The following is an 18,867-nucleotide window of genomic DNA, read 5'->3' on the forward strand; positions in this document are numbered from 1 at the left end:
ACTGTGCCAAGGCATTGATAATCCTTGACAAGTTCAGTGTCCTCATTGTTAACTGTAAAGTTACATAAATCTTCTGTTGTCATTACTTTAGTCTTCTTGATGTTTGGCTGTAGTCCTGCTTTTCTGCTTTCCTCTTTAACTTTCATCAGCATTCGTTTCAAATCATTACTGGTTTCTGCTAGTAGTATGGTATCGTCTGCATAAATTATTGATATTTCTCCCTCCAGTTTTCACACCTCCTTCATCTTGGTCCAATCCTGCTTTCCGTATGATATGTTCTACATATAGATTAAATAAATAGGGTGATAAAATACACCCCTGTCTCACACCCTTTCGAATTGAGAACCAATCGGTTTCTCCATATTCTGTCCTTACAGTAGCCTCTTGTCCAGAGTATAGCTTGCGCATCAGGACAATCAGATGCTGCGGCACCCCTATTTCTTTTAAAGCATCCCATAGTTTTTCATGATCTAAACAATCAAAGGCTTTGCTGTACAGTAGGACCCCGCTTCCTGGCGCTTCGCTTCCTGGTGTTCCGCTAATGCGGTGGCTTTCATTCCCCATTTTAAAGCCGATTTTGCGCTTTTGCGGCATTTTGCTGCATTTTGGTGGCATTTTCACGTGATGTGCCTCATTATACTCAATGGGGTTCCGCTTTAAGGTTCTGGACCCCCGCCATATAAGCGGGGCCCGCCTGTAATCTATAAAGCACAGGGTGATTTCCTTCTGAAATTCCTTGGTCCGTTCCATTATCCAACGTATGTTTGTGATACGATCTCTGGTGCCTCTTCCCTTTCTAAATCCAGCTTGGACGTCTGGCATTTCTCGCTCCATATATGGTAATAGCCTTTGCTGTAAAATCTTGAGCATTACTTTATTTGCATGGGATATTAAGGCAATAATTCGATAATTACTGCATTCCCTGGGATCCCCTTTCTTTGGAACTGGGATGTATATTGAGCAAAAAACGCCACTGCCAATGCTCAGAGCAGTGCAAAGGTGCTCCTCTCCTATTATTATTCTAAAGGGTGTCAGTCATACAGGTCTTTGTTGCCAAAGTCATTGCTCAGTTGCTATATGGCTCACAAATATGTGTTTATGATAATTATGCCCCTTTTGAAATTGTCCAAACTAAATTTTTGAGATTTATATTTGGCACTCCATGCTGTGTCCTAACCCTATTCTATGTCTAGAAGCTGGGCTCACCACGATAGAAGCCCGTATATGGATGTGCAAAATTAAATTTTGGCTAAAAATGATGTTTGCACCCGTGGGCCTGGCTCCATCTACATTAACTGACGTCTTTCAGTCAAAATGGAAAAAACCTTTAAACACTAAACTATTAAGCTTAGGATTTTCTCCCTCTACGATTCTTGCGCTAGGCTACTCCAAAGCAAAAACGTGCATTCTCCAACGAATTCTTGATACTGAATTTCAAAGTCATTTATCCTTGGCCACAGCTTACCCTGATTTTAGATTTAACACAAGGTCATTTGTTCCTGCTCACTATTTAGCTACCCTAACCATTCCTAAATCTAGGAAAGTGTTTACGCTCACCAAGTTTAACATCTTACCTTCTGCACTCTTGGATGGCAGGTTTAAAAAATTCTATATGATGAGCAGGTGTGTCCTTGTGATGAGGGGGTTATAGAGTCTGTAGGTCATGTTTTACTACATTGCTTATTTTATCGTGACCTTTGATCCATTTTAATCACCCCAATTTTACAAACAATTCCTGGCAGAGATGAGGCTTTTTATGTCAAATTCCTTTTATCTGACCAAACTCCCCAAGTATCAGCCAAGGTAGCCAGCTTCTGTGCTGCTGCCATTCTCTGCAGAAGAAGTTTGGTAATTTCGTAGCTTGTATAAGGTTTAGAACTAGTTTTTAATAGACTTTGTTAGAACTGTCAAGCTCTGACTTTTAACGAAAATTGCTTTTTGAAGATGTGTATTTGTATGCTGGTCTATGACTGTAATAAAGCTATCTACCTATCTATCTATCTATATTGAACGCTTCCAGTCTGTGGGCCATTGTTTTATTTTCCATATTTGTTGACAGATTTTTGTCAAAATTTGAACAGATTCAGTCTCAGTAACTTGTAGCAACTCTATTGGTATGCCATCTGTTCCTGGTGATTTGTTTCTTCCAAGTATTTTAAGAGCAGCTTTCACCTCACAGTTGTTTGGATTGATGCCCTAAAATGGTGGTTACGCCACATTTCTTAGCAGCTCCTGGGAGCTATCTTCCCTTACTGCTTTCGGACTCCTTTGTGAGTCATTGGATGCGTGAGATGGGAAGGAAATAACTAAGCTGGGCTTTTCCCCTGAAGTGCTGGGTAATTACAGGCTTAAGATGGCCCAGATTTCTGTCGGCCAAAGATTAATACTTAGACTTGCAGTATTTGAGAATTGCTGCTAATAAATCCTGCTCACCATTACTCTATAATAATTTTAACAACTATGGAATTATTGCAGCTTCATACTTATATTCCCTGACAATTCCAAAGTACGGGAGACCATTTACTCTTGCCCGTTTCAATATATTGCCATCAACACTGTTAAAAGGACGATTTAACAAAATTCCAGCCAGCGAACGGACTTGTCCTAGAGGAGCAGGTGCAGTGGAAACTGTTCAACATGTTTTACTGTCATGTAATTTGTACAATGATTGCAGAAAGAAGAAAGTTTCCCCTTTATTAATATTTTTGCCTAGGGGTATTTCTGCAAATTTAGTATTGTTCTGTTTAAGGGATGTCTCACCCTCTGTTACTGAAAGTGTTGCAAAGCTCTTTTTTATCGCAATTCAAATTAGGAAAAAATGCTGCCAGTCCTCTGACCAACAAACTGCTTAATCTGTATTTATTTGGTTTGCAATAATTACCAGTAGTTGTGTTCTATATTTTAATGGTTTTAAAAATTTTGTAGCTTTTTAAACCAATTTTAATCTTCTGGTCTGTGACCATAATAAATGATTCATTCATCTACCTCTGAGAAACTCACGCATGTATTTTGCCTGCTTTTCTTTCTCTTTTTCCAACTGCAAGACAATTCAGTTTAGAAGTCACAGCAGCTGATGGCCCTTCAGTGTGAGAAACAAGAGTTTTAGAGCTCTTTGAGATGTCCAAGTGCAATGCCTACCCTGCACTTCCTAGAGTAGGGGTGAGGAACCTGTGTTCACAGACCCCAGACCCCACATATACCATTGGACTTCAATTCCCGTTACTCTCAGCCAGCAGGGCCAATTTTCAGGGAGAATTGGGAGCTGTGGTCCAACATCATCTAGAGCAGGAGTGGGGAACCTGTGGCTCTCCAGATGCTGTTTGACACCAACTTTCACCAGCCACAACCAGCATGGCCAGAGGTCCAATTGTTGTAGTCCAACATCATCTGGAGGACCACAGGTTCTCCACCCTCCTGCTCTACTGGACTACCCCTGCCTATTAGTATTGTAAGAATAGCCTTCTTAGAACAGTCAGACCAAGGGTCCATTTATCCAGCAGCCTGTTTCTAAAAGTGGTCGACCAGATGCCTCTGAATGCTCACAAGCAAGCAAGGCATGAAGGCGATGGCTACTCTGCTTTTTCCCAGCAGCCAGTACTTAGTCGGAGGTATACTTTTTCTTTAATTGTGTTTTTAAATTGGTTTTTTGTGTTTTAAAATTTGTATATTAGTTTTTATTGTTTTTAATTGCTGTAAACCTCCCAGAGAGCTTCAGCTATGGGGCGTTATATAAATGTAATAAATAAATAAATACTGCCACTGCACATGGAGGCTCTATGTATCTCCTATGGCTAAGAGCCATTAATACACGTATCTTCTATGAATTTCTTTCCTTCTGTAAGTGCTATCTAAATTAGTTGTCATCACTATGTCTGGTGGTAGTGAGTACCAGAAGTATAGGAGCAAGTGTGTTACCCCTCCCCAGTTTTCCCTGATTGCAGCTTCTCATCCCTCTTTCCAAAGTAGTGAAAGTATTCCTTCACAGAAGCACGGGAGAAGGGGCTGCAACTGGGGAAAATCCTTAAGAGGGAAAACATGACTCCTCCCCTGCCCTGCCCCTTTCCCCCCCTTGAGGAAGAAAGCATGCCCCATAACATAGCAGGATGCAGAATACGGGGTGGGGTGGGGGCAAGAGAGACAGAGAAAAAATTCATTTTCACTTAGGGCAATAAAGCAGCTAGCTGAGCCAGCCATGATAACCTTGGCTGTGCACAGTCCTCGCCACCACTACTCACCATCTTCGCTAGCTGGCGTTTCAGGGGTCCCCTCTGTCTCTGCCTCCTCTGCTGTGGCCTCCAGCTGCAGCACATCACTGTCAACAAGAAGAGGAGACACAGAGGCAGTGACAATTACCGTTTCCTTGCAGGGGCCTTTCAAATGGGATGGAGCGGCTAGCACTACAGGCTGCGCGGAATCATGTGCAAATGTCACCCTTTTCCCCATTGCCCCTTCATACCAGTACTCCTCCTCGGCCAACGCCATGACTTTCTCATACTGGGGCCCGGGCAGCTGGCTGGTCCCAGGGAAGATAGCCTCATGATGCACAATCAGGCACTTCACCACTTCATTGATGTGGGGCTGCACCGACACAGCATCCTGGCCTGCAGGGACAGTCACCAAGGTGGGGCCAAAGCACACGGCTAGGTTGTGGGGATCCATCATGTTCTCGTCACTATAGTGGGACAAGCTGAGGGGAGAAGAGGGGGCATCACATGGGGGGGGAGGCTGTATGGCACCCTGTCTGGAGCAGTGACAGATCATTGCCAGGTAACAGAACATATTTATTTATTTATTTATTATTTGATTTATATCCTGCCTTTCCTGCCAGCAGGAGCCCAGGGCAGCAAACAAAGCACTAAAAACACTTTAAACGTAGCCACCCAGCACCTGGAAACTCACTGGTTGAGGAAAGCAAAGAGGTACCGCAGAACCACCAGTACAGCGGGTGGGAGCTGGGAAAGGAGAGCCTGGAGGTGAGAGATACGCTCAGCTGAAGACTCCAGTTCTGGAAAGAGAATATCAGAGGTGGCAGCACACATGGGACTTGGACTTACATAACCACAATGCACAGAGTCATGTTTCATAAGCTTACTGAGCAGACAAACAAATAGCTGAAAACTTCAGTTCCTGGTCTGCATCCTCCTGTTTGTTGGTGAAGTATTCTTGCTTGAAGCACTAAATATTTTAACCTTCAAAAGTATGGGAAATGCTTGCGTGATTAAACCATTCCATTGTTCCAGTGGTTGAAAACTAGCTACTTTTCCATTCTGCCCAATTGAGAGTCTGTGCAGCTCCAAAGCTTGTGCCCTTTCATCTGTTTCCCTGTTCCTCTTTTCCCTGACTTCCATTTGTCATTTCCTTACAACACTGTCAATATTTAAGACTACTGGGATCAGATCTCTCTCTCTCTCTCTCTCTCTGCTTATGTTATTCTGTAAAATACCTTTTGCACTGACAGAGGTCAGCCCCATAAAACCACTGTCTCCCTCTTTCCTTTTGCAAGTGTGAAGATGCACATGCAAACAATTTGGGAGCCTAAACAACATTGAGAGGGGAGTAGCAGAGGGCCTCTCATTGGTAGGGACTCCCTGCCCTTGGAGATATGTGTTTCCAAACACCATCTCTGCCTCCACCTCCTCTGGCCCAGTTACATGCCTCTTTCCAGATCGAGACCAAAAGAATACTCTCCCCTTATTACAGTTATATAGTAAGTGAATTCTTTAAATTAGGGATGCTCCAGATGTGAAACATAAAGCATTTTTATCAGGCCTCTGCTCAGTTTTAATCTCTTGTAAGGAAAATAAATTTGTTTTCAGAAGTTGTGAGAGAGAAAGAAATTCCATACTGTAACATTATAGCTTTCTTTCAATTTTGTAAGAAACATTTTGGCAATCCGCAGGGACACGTGTTCCATAACGGCAGCCCAATAATGTGTCTCTTGCACACTAATAACTGTATGCATTATACATCAGTGAACAGGCAGGATCAGACATGGTTCTTCTGCATGCACGCACACACTCGCACACGCACACACACACTCACTTACGGGCTGTTGCCAGCAGCTCAGGAACAATATCATTAGGAAAAAGTGGCTTCTCCAGCCCCCGAAAATACAGTTTCAGCACTCCAGCTACTGAATCCAGGTCATGCTGTGTGTAGCCATCTGCCAGTGGGTCCTCACCTGTGGTGGAGAGACACAAGGCATTCAGCAATTATTTTCTCACCCTTATCAATGAACTTGATAATCTTTCTTCAGTGTATCTTCAGGATACAGGCAGGCCTAGAGAAGCTATTCCCATCTTTTCTATGGCCTCCAGTGGTCGACGGTACAATGAGCCGTAGAAATGCTGTTGTGGTCCGGTTTTGTATGTTCAGGCTGCTCTGGGTTCTTGTTGTTTGCACTACGTTTGAAATGATTTGAAGTACATTTTTAAATGGTTTTAATTTATATTTTATAATGTTTTCGCATATTTGGTAAGCCACTTTGAGAAGATTTTTTTTCTTGAAAAGCAGTTAATAAATCTGTTTAATCATCACCATCATCAGATTTATAACCTGCTTTTCAAGAAAAAATATTACTATTATTATTAGTCTGTGAACCACTGTGCTGCAGGCGCAAAAGCATTACATTTGGGCTGAAGACACATCATGTATTTAAAGCAAATTCAAAGCACTCCCCCCCCCGAAATCCTGGAAATTGTAGTTTGTTAAGTGTTCTGGGAATTATAGCTCTGTGAGGGGTAAACTACAGCTCCCAGGATTCTTTGGAGTGGGGGATGTACTTTAAATGTATGGTGTGTAGATAGACCCAGACGCAGTAGGATGCATTTCAAATCCCTCCGCAGCCATGAAACTTCTTTGACAAACTTTTTCCTTGATGTAAGTAGCATCTTCCAGCCTAACCTGCCTCAGAGGGCTGTTGTGGGGATAAAGGAGATGATGATTGTGCATGGAACCTGCCTTGAGATTCCTTTAGGGTATGGTTTTTGAAAAAACACAATAAAATACTACAGAAGCAATAAATACATAATTGAGTCAAAGCAAGGTGACTGATTTGGACAGAAAGATGGGTGGGATTGAACCTGCACAGGAAGTCATTCTAGGATAAGGGCCATAGCTCAGCAGGCAGAGCACGCGCTTTGCACGCATGTACATATAAATTCAATCCGTGGAAACTCCAGGCAGGGCTGGGAAGAATCCCATGGTGCTTGAAACCCTGGAGAGCCACTGCTAGTCAGTGTTGACACTAGATGGACCAATGGTATGACTTGGTATAAGGTAACTTCCTGGGTTCCCTTTAACCCAAAAGGAGGACTTCCCCCTAACAATTCCAAGTGTTTGGAGGATAGCTACGGCTTTAACTTGTATTGTAAGCCACCCAGGGAACTTTACTCATTGGGCATGATATAAATATTGTAAGTAAAATAACAACTAGGCAATGAAGAAAAAGCAATCCAAGTCTGCACAAGCTCAGTGGCATATGTGGCTCAAGTTAAACCCTGGTGGTAGTCCCAAGCTCCTTCCAGACCCAGCACCCCTGTCACTCTGCTACAGTCTTCCACTACTTACCAGCTATGCCTTCATTGCTGCACTGATTCATGGGTGAAGTGCATCTTCTGTTCAATACAGCCACTATATTGTGCCCCAAGGGAAACTAAGATCCTCCCTGTTATTTCTCCCCCTTCTGCCAAACCCCACTGCACAATGAATTTGCCTTCTCTCTCTCTCTGGCTGTCGGCACACTAGCCCCTTCAAAAGCAGCCTGAATGGTTTTTCTGGCTGCGTTTTGAAGCAACACTGCCCTCTGCTGGCCATACCTCCCTTCCCCACTGCTGCCTTCTGACCTTTCAGGACCACCCACAGCAGCATTGGGCCAATCAGTGTCTCTGCCTGAGCTTGCAGCAAAGTGTTTCCATTGCCACACCTGGAAGACAAAGGGGTCCATCTACCAATCAGCTGTGAAACCTCCCTGAATCTCAATTGTTAAAAAACACACTGGAGCTGAACCAACAAGGTTTTAGGAGTAAAAAGGGGTGACGTTTGATTAGTGTCATGTGCCCAGTTTTGAGAAAAGAGAGGTAGAGACGCACTGGAATTGGCACAACAGTAAGTGTGTCTCTATCCTTTCTCTACTCTGCACAATGTGTCACCTTTAAGCACTCCCACTCACCTTTCTCAAAAGCATTCCGAATCTCTGCTACCTGTGCTTGGGACCCTGGCACCCGAAAAATGCCTTCATGCTGGAGCCCTGGGGAGAAGAAGGGGGGACTGTCACATTTTTTCAATGAAGAAATAGAACTGTTACCTTTACTGCTCTGATCCACTCACAGCAGTGCACAAACTGGAGATCCTTGTGAAGACTAGGATCCTGGTCCAAATCCCCAAAGAAGAACATTTTAAAGGAGAGGGGTTTAGCACAGCTCTTACCATGGAGGTTGATGAAGCGGATACAGCTCTCCACAACGAGGGGGACTGCCTGGCCTGAGCTCTGGAGTTATGGGAAGGAAAGCAGAATGTCATGGTGCAGTTTCATTACAGCCCACTGTATGTATGCTGCCATTTCACAGGAGCCCATGAAAAGCACAGAATGCAGTATTGGATACAGAATTCAAATTCCTAATAATCTCAGTTTTCAATTTTAAAAAAAGTTTCTAGCTGTCTTGATTGTGAAGATACTTATTTATTAATAATTACATTTTTATTCTATCCCGACTGGTGTAGTGTAGAGGGTAAGCAAATTAATTGTAATTGCCAGTTCACATTTATTCTTAACCTTGGATTCTTTACCTGGCTTTAGACAAACTTCTCTCTCTCTCTCTCTCTCTCTCTCTCTCCCTCTCTCTCTCAGTACATATCTCTCAGTCTCAGCCCTCCATCTGCAATATGCGAATACTACTGACCTACTTTACAGGGCTATTGTAAGGATTACTAGGATAATAGATATGAAACGTAACTGTGAAAGTGCTATATTTATCACATGCTTCTATTTTCACAGAGTACAAGCGTATTTCATTTGACCCAGGATCTGGTCATATCTGGAAAGTTTTTGAACCATTTAAAAAACCTGTTTCCAGATGGATGAACACACGCATACCACAAGCATGATCTTTCTTTCATATCACCTTCAACTCTCCGAAAGAAGACTGTTGTCTTTCTCTAGAGAGATGAGAGTGATGGGAAGACCTGAGTTCAAATACTCACCTTGGGCCAGTTGCTATCTCTCAGCCTACCCAACCTTATGGTGTTGTGAGGGTAAAATGGAAAGGTGGGTGGATAGAGAAAAGATCCACCATGTACATCACCCTGAGTTCTTTAAAGGAAGGGTGAGTTATAAATGCAATCACTCAACCAGATTCCTAGTAGTTGGGGCTGGGCTTACAGTGCCTGATATAGCTCCTTGCCTCTCCCCATGATTAGCAAGACCAGAATAAATTGTGCAAAAAGGGCCCAATTTCCCTTTACCTTCATGACTTGTGCAGGCCAAATAATTCAGTTCTACTTTTTTCAAAGCGGTGTACACACAGCCCTGATTATGCCCCACCATAGAAAATTGCTATGCTCTGACCAGAATCTTATAGTAAAGGCAAACAAAGGTGGTAAGATGCTCCCTTCACAGCTCTAGGTTATCAATATATCTCCCCCTTTCTTTGCACCCACATGACAACAAATTAATAGGTAGGGGGCAGAAATTAGAAAGAAAGCATGGCCTTTCTGAGGTAAACATGCTCTTGCAGATGTGCCAAGAATAAATGCCAAGCATATGTCAGCTGAATCTTCCATTCACAGGCCATTCCCCTACCCTGCTGCAGTGTTTGTGGCCTAGAAATTGCACTAGGTGGTGCATGAGGGGATATGATTCTCCCACTAAGGCAGGGATGGGATAGTCAAGGCTCCAGATGTTGTTAAACTAGTTCCTATCATTCCTGACCATTGGCCAGGCTGGCTGGGGCTGACTGGACCTAGAATCAAACATCTGGAGGACAGATACCACATTGGCTACCCCTGCACTAAGGGATGCCAAACATTAACTCCCCCAGGCCATTTAGGGGGGGTCCCAATGTGACCCCTAGAACCCATGCAAATTATTGCACCATCATCAGGGATAGGATGATGATACCCTGAACGTTTGTTTATTTATTCATTAGAATAGACGATGGAGCTGACAACATTCTTGGCTGCTCTTTTGTGCTACCTTAAGTATTGTTATGTAAGTGTACATGGCCGGAACGACATGTTAAAAGGGCCACATTGCTGCTGCTGCCGCTGCTCTGTGTCACTTCTCCCCTCTTCCTGGCTACGTGTGTGTGGCAAGATGCCTCCCACGTTGTGTGCTTCCGTACCCCTACCTCACATCACTGGCTGCTGGCAACGGCAAGGAAAATGCAGCAACTTCATGTCACACATTGTACCACACCAGCAGGGATGGACAAGCTCTTTCAAACTCACCTCCTTGGAAATGGCTGGAGTTCTTCTCATAAAAATTGGAGCAGTTAGGCAATTTCCCCAAACCATTCTGGGGGCTGGGGAAAATGCCCCTGCTCATCTCCGCCAGCCTTTCTCAACCCCCAAAAGCCCTCCCTGCTGCTGCCATCCTCCCCAAAGCACAGTCTCCCCCTCCCATTTCAGTCAATGGATTGAAAGAGGCCATCACAAAAAGGGTAATATGTGGTGACAGTGGCCACATATGTCCTCTGTTCATCACGAGAGCAGGCCAAGAGCTCCCAGTTACAAGCAAAGAAGAAACAGCAACAAAGAGATGGTAAACAGCATGTGCAAAACCCACACAGGCAGGGCGCAATGTCATACACATGCACCCACAGGGATGCAGCCTCATGCATCTCGGTGTGCAAAACATGCGCTCATGCAAAAGCATCACTTTATGTTCCCACAAACACTTGCGTACACATTACAGACCACAAATACGCACATGGATACTTTTGCAAAACTATTGAAAAAGCCACATTGCAAAAGCTAGCTAAGCATCCTCTCTGTGCCCGCCATTTTGCTGGTCTAATCTGCTCTCCTTCCTCCCCCCCCCCCGGTCATGTACCTGCTTCCGTGCCTGCAGCCTCCGCCTCCTTGGGGCAGCACAGACAGGAGAGACAGAGTCAGCAAGCACGTTAACAAGTGGAGGGAGCAGCGGGAGCAACTGGCAAGAGCCAGAGCAAAAGCAAGGCCAGGTAAGCACAGAGTTAATGTACTAGGCAGTAGGGCAAGAAAGCAGGGCTAGAAGAAGCTGGGCAGGAGGGCATAAGCTCAGGGCAGCAACCAGTACCTCCAAAAAGGCCTGCAGGTCACCCTCGAAGAGCTTGTGATGGTAGCACGAGGGAGGGCGGGAACGCCGGATACGCTGGGACTGTGGCCTGGAACCCACATTTGTGTAGTGTGGGGAGGAAGGAAGATATCAGAGACTACCCCCCAGAAATGGAACTGGACTCCTTCCCATAGTTCGGCTTGGTTCCTCAGCCACAGAATGGGACAGAGGAAGTCTTCGCTGCCCAACTGTGCACAGGGAAAGGGACAATAAACAGAGCTCCCATCAATCCCCCTCCCCCACCCCGTGTGAGTAGCCACAATTTTCATGACTCCCCCCCTCCTTATATTTCCTTTTACCTGGCAAGTTCTCGGTCCACTGCAGCACCTGTGAGAGCAAGAAGATGGAAGACAGGGAAATTAGCATTTGGAGTCCTGGTTCTCTTTAGCCATATCTACACTTCAGGTTTAGTATGAAGATAGATGTTCACATCTTTATCAGTGAGCATGTCATGGAAGTGCCCTCCCTTGCCACTTACAGCCTTCCCATCCAGACTAGGCTCAGAGAGGAAACCTGTCCTTCTGGCTTTCATCAGAAACCAGAATTGTACAGATTGACCCAAGGCCCAGCCAATCAAATCACTAAGCTTCCTTCTCCCTTGCTCTTCAAGCATGACTGTGCACAGTGCTGATTGGGCAGCACTTGTTTCAGTCACAGAAAAGCAATTTCTTCCCTTCTTGGATCAGTTTTTATAATGTTTAAAAACAGTGTGAAAACCCAAATAATTTAAAAGTGCTGAATTTACATGTAATGAGGTAAACATGCCAGGACTTTGGAGGGAGGGGAGAAACAGGCAGCCTACCTAAAATATGGTGGTGAGGCAACCAGAATTTGATGCATATGCTGAGTGTGTGTGTGTGTGTGTTGTGTGTGTGTGTGAGTGTCTTTAAAACAAGTGGAGACTGGCAGAGCAAGGCTCATCTAAAAAGCCTTCCATGTACTCCTGTTCACAGGGACATCTGTCTTCACCTTTACACTGCTATAATTGCCATTACTTTTCCCACAAGAAGCCCTGGGAACAGTAATTCTGTGCTGAGGCTGGAGGCCTCTTAACAGAGATTCTCAATACGCCACAAACTACGATTCCCAGGATTCTTTGTGAGACAGCTGGGCAGTTAAACAGGTCTGAAACTATAGATATTTCTTGTGCTTCAAAAGCCACCCCAAATTCCAATGCTGCATCTAGCCAAAGGCTAAAATGACACGATTGGCAATCTACTCTTCACATTCTCACCCTTCTCTATTGCCTCCTTCATCTGGTCATGCTTTGCTTGCAGTTTTGTTTGAATGCTTCGTCCGGAGAGATATTCTTTGAATTTCTGCACAAGAGACACCAAGAAGTCTGTTATCAGAGAAAGCAGCAAAGAGAGCTCAGGGTCTTAAACAGAGAAGACCTGGGATTACAGCTCTGGCACTGTGAAGAACCGTCTTCTCTAGACAAGCTAAGGAGAAAAGGACCTCACCAGGGACAGCCTTGCTGTAAAGCAAGCTGGGGCATGAGATACGGAGGCATATTTAAAAGTGGGAGAGCGTGAGAGCTCTCCAGAGCAAGATCCATTGAAATGAACAGGGAAAGCATGCAAACAGAGCAGGAGAATTTCCTGGTGGATTTTGTCCCATGAGACAGCTAGCAAGAAAGCCAGTGTGATATAGTGGTTAGAGTGATGGACTAAGATCAGGGTTCTTTTCCCCTCTCAGCCATGAAGCTCACTGTATGACCTTCAGCCAGTCACTGTCTCTCAGTCTAGTCTTCCTCACAGGGGTGTTGTGAGGATAAAATGAGGAGAGGGAGGAAGACCATGTACACCATCTTGAATTCCTTGGAGGAAAAGTGGGATTTAAATGTAATAATAAATAAATATATGTTAATTAAAAGAAGGTGCCATTTGGATTTTCCATTTCAATTACTACAATGTCCTGGGCTAGCTCAGTTCCTTTCCTCTTTTTCTGTCACAGAACGTCTTGGTGGATTATACTCCATACTAAGAAAGGAGCATTTGAACTTTCTGGCTCAAATAAAGACAACTTGAGCAGGCTCAGTGCAGTGTTGAGTAAAATTATGCAGGATATGTTGTGATCAGGGTGAGCTCCAGAAGGTGGCAAGGTTGGGCATTTTTGCCAGGGCCCATCACTCTAATGGTGCAACCATTTCTACTTAGCACAGAATACCCAAGAAAATCACATACACCAAAAGAAAATTCTCAGTTTGCATGTCCAACCTTGAAGGTTCAGGGACCTCTGAAGGTGCCATGCCCAACGGCCCACAATGCCTAGAGGCAACAGCTCTTCTGATGTCCACATGACAGTTTACTGAAATTGGGAAGGAATCCCCTCCCTCACAACATAAACAGAGTTTTCCGGGGGGGGGGAGGGATCAGGAATAGCTACAAGTAGAAGGTTAGGATGCCATGAAGCTGAGCCCATTCCAACCATTTTTTTGTTTCAAAAACAGATTTTGCTCATGCTCAGCGGCTGAACTGGCTGACCAGAGTTAGGGCTGGAAAGCTGTCTGCTCCCATGGCAAACCCAGGGGCCTTCAGGCTGCTTCTTTTGACTTGTGCTTGGCTCTCTTGCTTAGTAATCAGGAATTTTCTGCTCTGCAAGGCTCTTTCCACCCATGCACCACTCTCCACCATAGCACACTGTGGACTGGATCGCACAGGTGGGATTTGCAAAGGGTTGATGAGCAGATGGGTTTGGGTCTCGTCATGGGGATTCACCTTTGCGAGAACATCTATCAAGAGTGCTTTGAACTTCACCGTTCCAAGAATCAACAACTATACCATGATGTAGAAGCTCTCCGTCTCCTGCTGGTTGGCCCGGCGCTTCGCCAATGCCTGCTTCCCACCAGCATCAGAGCCTGTAGACTTGAGTGATTCCGTGGACTGACAACCCTGAAAGGCATCGAGCGCTTCTGGCTCCTCCGCTGCCAACAGGTCTAGCAGGCTTTTCAGGGTGGCCTTCAGAGTCTTGTTCACCTGTGAAAGGAAGGAGAAAACTCCAGACCAAGAGCCCTCTGCAGTAGAAGGTACCTAGTCGACTGCTGGAACTTTGCAAGCCATTATGAGGGAACTCAGTACTGCGCCCTGCAATGCTAATACAGGGGCTGGGAAGATGGGTGGACGGGGAATGCTTAAATTTCCCCCTACCCAATAAAATATCCCCTGCAATTGTCCAGCAGCAGTTATTTTAAAGGACCTCCACCCAGCAGGTCCCAAAAGTCCAGGGGGAGCGATTTGCATAGGCAAATCAGTGGGTGCAGGAAGGGTTGACTTGGGATGTGAGCACACTATAGTCGCTGACAGCAAAGCGTTCCTGTTGGCCACATCTGGAGGGGGAATGGGTTGATCTGCCAATCAGTTGTGAAATCTCTTTGAAGCAAATTTTATAAAAACGCACTCAAGCTGATCCTGCCAGATTTTACAGAAAAAAGGGGCAGGGTTTGACTAGCGTTGGGTGCCCCCATGTTCACAATGGAGATGGAATGGAAGCAACAGAACAGTGTCCCTAAAATAAACTTTTCCTAAATTTTCCACAAACATCTCTGAAATAACTAATGTCTTACAGCAGTGATCCTGCATGTAGCTTGTGGCTATTATGCACATTGTTTTTCTGGAGGGATGAGTTGCAACCTCCCACCACCTCTTGAGAGGAAACAAAACCTGGTCCCTCAAAACAGACACAGGGGCCACCAGGGATGCAGATTTCCTGCTCCCTCCTTCTGCAATCTACTGCTGCCAGTATGTACATTCCTTACTTTCTCCCACCTAAATGAGGACTGTCATTAACTTGTATGGGAGAAAAAAGCAAAGTGTTATATGATTGGTGAGGGCAAAACCATGGAAGTCCACTGGCTCCCATCCATTTAACCAGTTCTTCTGAACATGTGCAGAGTGTTTAGTGCTCACTACTGAATAATTGCTATGCATTTCAGACACAGTTCCACTCAAGTGGGAAAAACTGTGTCTGGGCTGTACCACTTCAGACTGAAGCTAGGTGTGAAATCTGGCATGATAGGATGCCTTCTTAATACAATAAAATCCTTCCATCATGTCAGGGAGTAGCCTGGGCTAGAACCCTTGTCTGACATCTTTCCCCAAGCTCCCCTGCACTCTGACTCTTAATTTTTATGTTGTATTTTGTTTTGCTCAGTTTTATTTGTGATACATAGTTTTGTTTTAATCTAATTTTTATAAAGTTTCTAGTAAATTTTATTGAATATTGTTGTATTTTTATTGTTTTTATGTAAACTGCTTAGGGATTTTTTTATTTTATGAAGTGGTATTAATTTTATATAAATAAATAAATAACACTGCAATCCAACCCCCCAACCCTACCTTTGTGCAGGGCTGGGGTGGTAGTGACTGAATTGTGCAGAGGCCTTTGCTCTCAGGCCCTGCTGGTCTCTGCTGGCTTCCACCTGCGGAGTGACACCAGTGCTGCTCTACCACTGCAGAGCTCCACATTCTGCCTGCCAAATGTGTGGGCAGACTGAAGCACTGCTAGTGGGATCACTGCTGGCAGCAGCCCATGAAAGCCCCGCAATGGAGCATTACATAGGGATGTCTGAGAATTCCATCAGAAACGGAAAAAGAAGCAGAAATTGCCACTGTTCACTTTTTTTTTGTCCCAGGTTTGGGACAAAGTTGTTGTTGTTGTTTTTAAGCCCACAATCAATGCATAATTAATGGCAGGCTTTTTTACGTTGTTTTGACATTTCCTTGACATGGAAATGAGTGGTGTGGAATTATGCCATTAATTATGTTAAATTCATAACTTATGTAAATTATGCAAATTAGCGGGCAGTGAGACAAATAGCATACTATTTGGTGAAAAGCAACCCTGCAGCAGAACAGAAACAGAGCTGGCAGTGACAAAGAGAGGTCAAAACAGAAATCGTTGTCTTCATACATCCCTAGCCATTGCAGAAGAGGAGCTGAGCTGGCCGGGGCTTCCATTGGATCCTGATCCAGCCCCACTGCCATCATGTGATGGCATCAGGCCCAATTCAGGCTTAGCTGCTGTCCCAGCTCTAGGCTAGTGCAGCTATGTGTGTCCCTCCACACATAAGCTGGTGTGAGTGGCAGCGTAGTGAATACAGTGGTGGCTCCGCCACTCAGTGAAGCCCTGCTGCTCCCCGGCTGGGGTCTGGATTACAGGCTAAATCTATTTTTTTTAGGTGGAGGCATTTTTTTTGCTATGCTTTGGTTTTGCATGGAGGAGCGTTTAGTCAGATGAGCCCCAACCTGAAGTCTGAAGAGACATCTTTACCATCTCGGTGAGAACCAGGCCTATGTCTTGTGCAATATCAATCCCAGCTCTCACCATCAATATCCATGGCTACCGTTTAGAAATTTCTGAGCTCAAGGATATCAGAGGGGAGGGGGCTTCACTTTGTTCTCTGCTGATACCCACCTCGTCTGTCTCCAGGGTGATGGCGTTAAGGCGGGCCTGAATGTGCTGGAAGCGGGAGACGAGTTCATTTCTCAAGGGACCCTCAGCCCGGACCTCAGATACCTGAAGGGGGATGGAGATGAAAAGAAAAGAGTAACTGCCAGACAAAAGGGGCAAAGTCCTGCAAGGAGACAGGAATGAGCAGCCCCCCACCTCGTCACCCTCATGAGGCTGGTAGTCGAAGCACATAGGAGGACAGTAAGCTGCAGCGTTGGCCTCCATCAACCTGGACTTGTCCCCCAGTGGGTCCAAGGCATCCACTGCTCCTTCAATGGTGCACAGACCCTGTTGCCAAGATGCTTGGGCCCGGGACTCTGCTGCTAGGTAAGTCCTCAGCACTTTGCCCAGAGAAAGGTGGAAGCCAAGGTCAAAACACTGGGAACCATGAGAGAGAGATTAAAAAGACACTGTCAGTTCTCAAACAAAACCACATGCTGCCCCCCACCCCACCCCACCCCACTCCACTAAGATGAACTTTCTGATAAGTTGCTCAGTTCCATTTCTGAGAGAGGCTCCTGAGCCTTTAACAGCTGCCTCATAACAGGGAGAACTGCAACATATAGCAAGCACAGCTTTACCTGTTTTGACAGCTCCACGATGAAGGAAAGCTATACCTGTTGGATTTCTCTCTCCTATGCAGCTGTTTAAGGTACAAATGCCTCTGTCAGAAAACAGAGACTGCTAAATATATAAACATAACACATAATGAAATTGATAGCACACTGCAAATGAAGCCATGGCCACTTATGCAGGTTGATTTGCAAGAAGGGTGGGGAAGGGAGAAAAGCTTTACAGGATCTGTAATCTTCTGGGTCTTGGTTTTTTCTTCTCATGGTCAGAAAGTTAGGAATTCTAGAACAGTGGAGGAAACTGAGCAGAATGCAGAAGTCTTACCCCTTTATAAGCCCCCAGTTGGTGTTTCCAACCTGGTATAAGAAGTTGCCCATATATTTTCACAGCTTTTTCCCCCCTGGAACGATGACAACTAGAAGCTTGGTGTTTTTAAATGAGAGAAAGCTGCCTGTTAAGGGAGCATTTCGTCTGCTGCAGACATGGCCTTTTCTGAAACACCAGTCAATTATTCAAGGGAAGGCATGGTGAAGGCACTGATTCCTCTAACACATATCTGCTCTACAGGCTTGAAGTAATTTAACAGTCATACTTCTTTCTCTCTCCATCCTCCCAGGAATCCTAGGAATGGTTGTTCCTTGACAGCGGCTAGGGAGCCCTCTCAACATTCTCACCAAACTACAGTCTCCCCTCAAAATGGGGCAGGAGGAGGCCCTGACAATTGGTATAAAAGCAATATACATCTGTCACACAAACATACCCAAGGCATGATGTAAAGAACAAACATTTGTCACCCCACAGAGATAGCATGACTAAATAGGAGTCACTGGTTTTTGTGCTGCCTAACTTTATCTTGCTTGCACTAGGTTGGGAAGGAAGACAGACTCACATCTAGCAGGTCAGCAACATCGCGCACATAATAGTTGCTGATGGCTGCATTGGCGGCGTGCAGACTCAACAGGTAGTCATTCCGGGCCTTGGCACATTTCAGCTTGCTCTCCAGGAACTTAGACTGTCTCTGCAGTGGTTGGAGAATCAGTTAGGCTCAAACTGCAGCCAGCTCCCCCATCCTCTCCCACCTTCCCTAGTTAGAAGCTTGGGCCTTGTGCAGACTATGTTTTTTTCCTGACACACAAAGGCAGCAATTTCCCTCATACTATCCACGGACTGCTCAGTCCAGCCAACAGCAGAAGGAAGAGTCCTCTAAACAGAAGTGGTCTGTGGCCTACAGCTCATAGAATGACATTATCTGCATGACGAGGTGCGCCTGGCGCCAACAGTTACCTTGTCAGCGCCAGGTCAAGACTTTCCTCTTTTCCCAGGCATTTTAGCATGTGTTTTATATTGTTTTAAGTTTTTAAATTGTGTTTTAAAAGATGTATTTTAAATTGTATTTGTTTTTAGTTACTGTAAACCGCCCAGAGAGCTTCGGCTATGGGGCGGTATACAAGTATAATAAATAGATAATAAATAAATTATTGCTAATTAGCAGGAGGCCACAATGGGCAGACTATAGCCCAAGTTTGACC

At 45.0% G+C, this 18,867-nt stretch overlaps 1 protein-coding gene across 1 annotated transcript in view; it reads right to left on the reverse strand.

Moving 5' to 3' along the window:
* Positions 1–18,867, reverse strand: part of ARHGAP4 (Rho GTPase activating protein 4) — a 55,064-nt gene that overhangs the window by 17,572 nt on the left and 18,625 nt on the right. The window contains exons 6-18 of the mRNA XM_061613956.1: positions 18,228–18,356; positions 16,922–17,143; positions 16,730–16,831; positions 14,098–14,292; positions 12,549–12,633; positions 11,614–11,641; positions 11,276–11,363; positions 8,428–8,488; positions 8,171–8,248; positions 6,047–6,181; positions 4,900–5,005; positions 4,457–4,687; positions 4,236–4,312 (exon numbers count right to left, since the gene is read on the reverse strand). Of these exons, the coding sequence (XP_061469940.1) occupies positions 4,236–4,312; positions 4,457–4,687; positions 4,900–5,005; positions 6,047–6,181; positions 8,171–8,248; positions 8,428–8,488; positions 11,276–11,363; positions 11,614–11,641; positions 12,549–12,633; positions 14,098–14,292; positions 16,730–16,831; positions 16,922–17,143; positions 18,228–18,356 (1,537 nt within the window). The remainder of the gene's footprint in view (positions 1–4,235; positions 4,313–4,456; positions 4,688–4,899; positions 5,006–6,046; positions 6,182–8,170; positions 8,249–8,427; positions 8,489–11,275; positions 11,364–11,613; positions 11,642–12,548; positions 12,634–14,097; positions 14,293–16,729; positions 16,832–16,921; positions 17,144–18,227; positions 18,357–18,867) is intronic.

Source organism: Rhineura floridana, chromosome 3 (assembly GCF_030035675.1).
Source record: "Rhineura floridana isolate rRhiFlo1 chromosome 3, rRhiFlo1.hap2, whole genome shotgun sequence".
Lineage (NCBI taxonomy): Eukaryota > Metazoa > Chordata > Lepidosauria > Squamata > Rhineuridae > Rhineura > Rhineura floridana.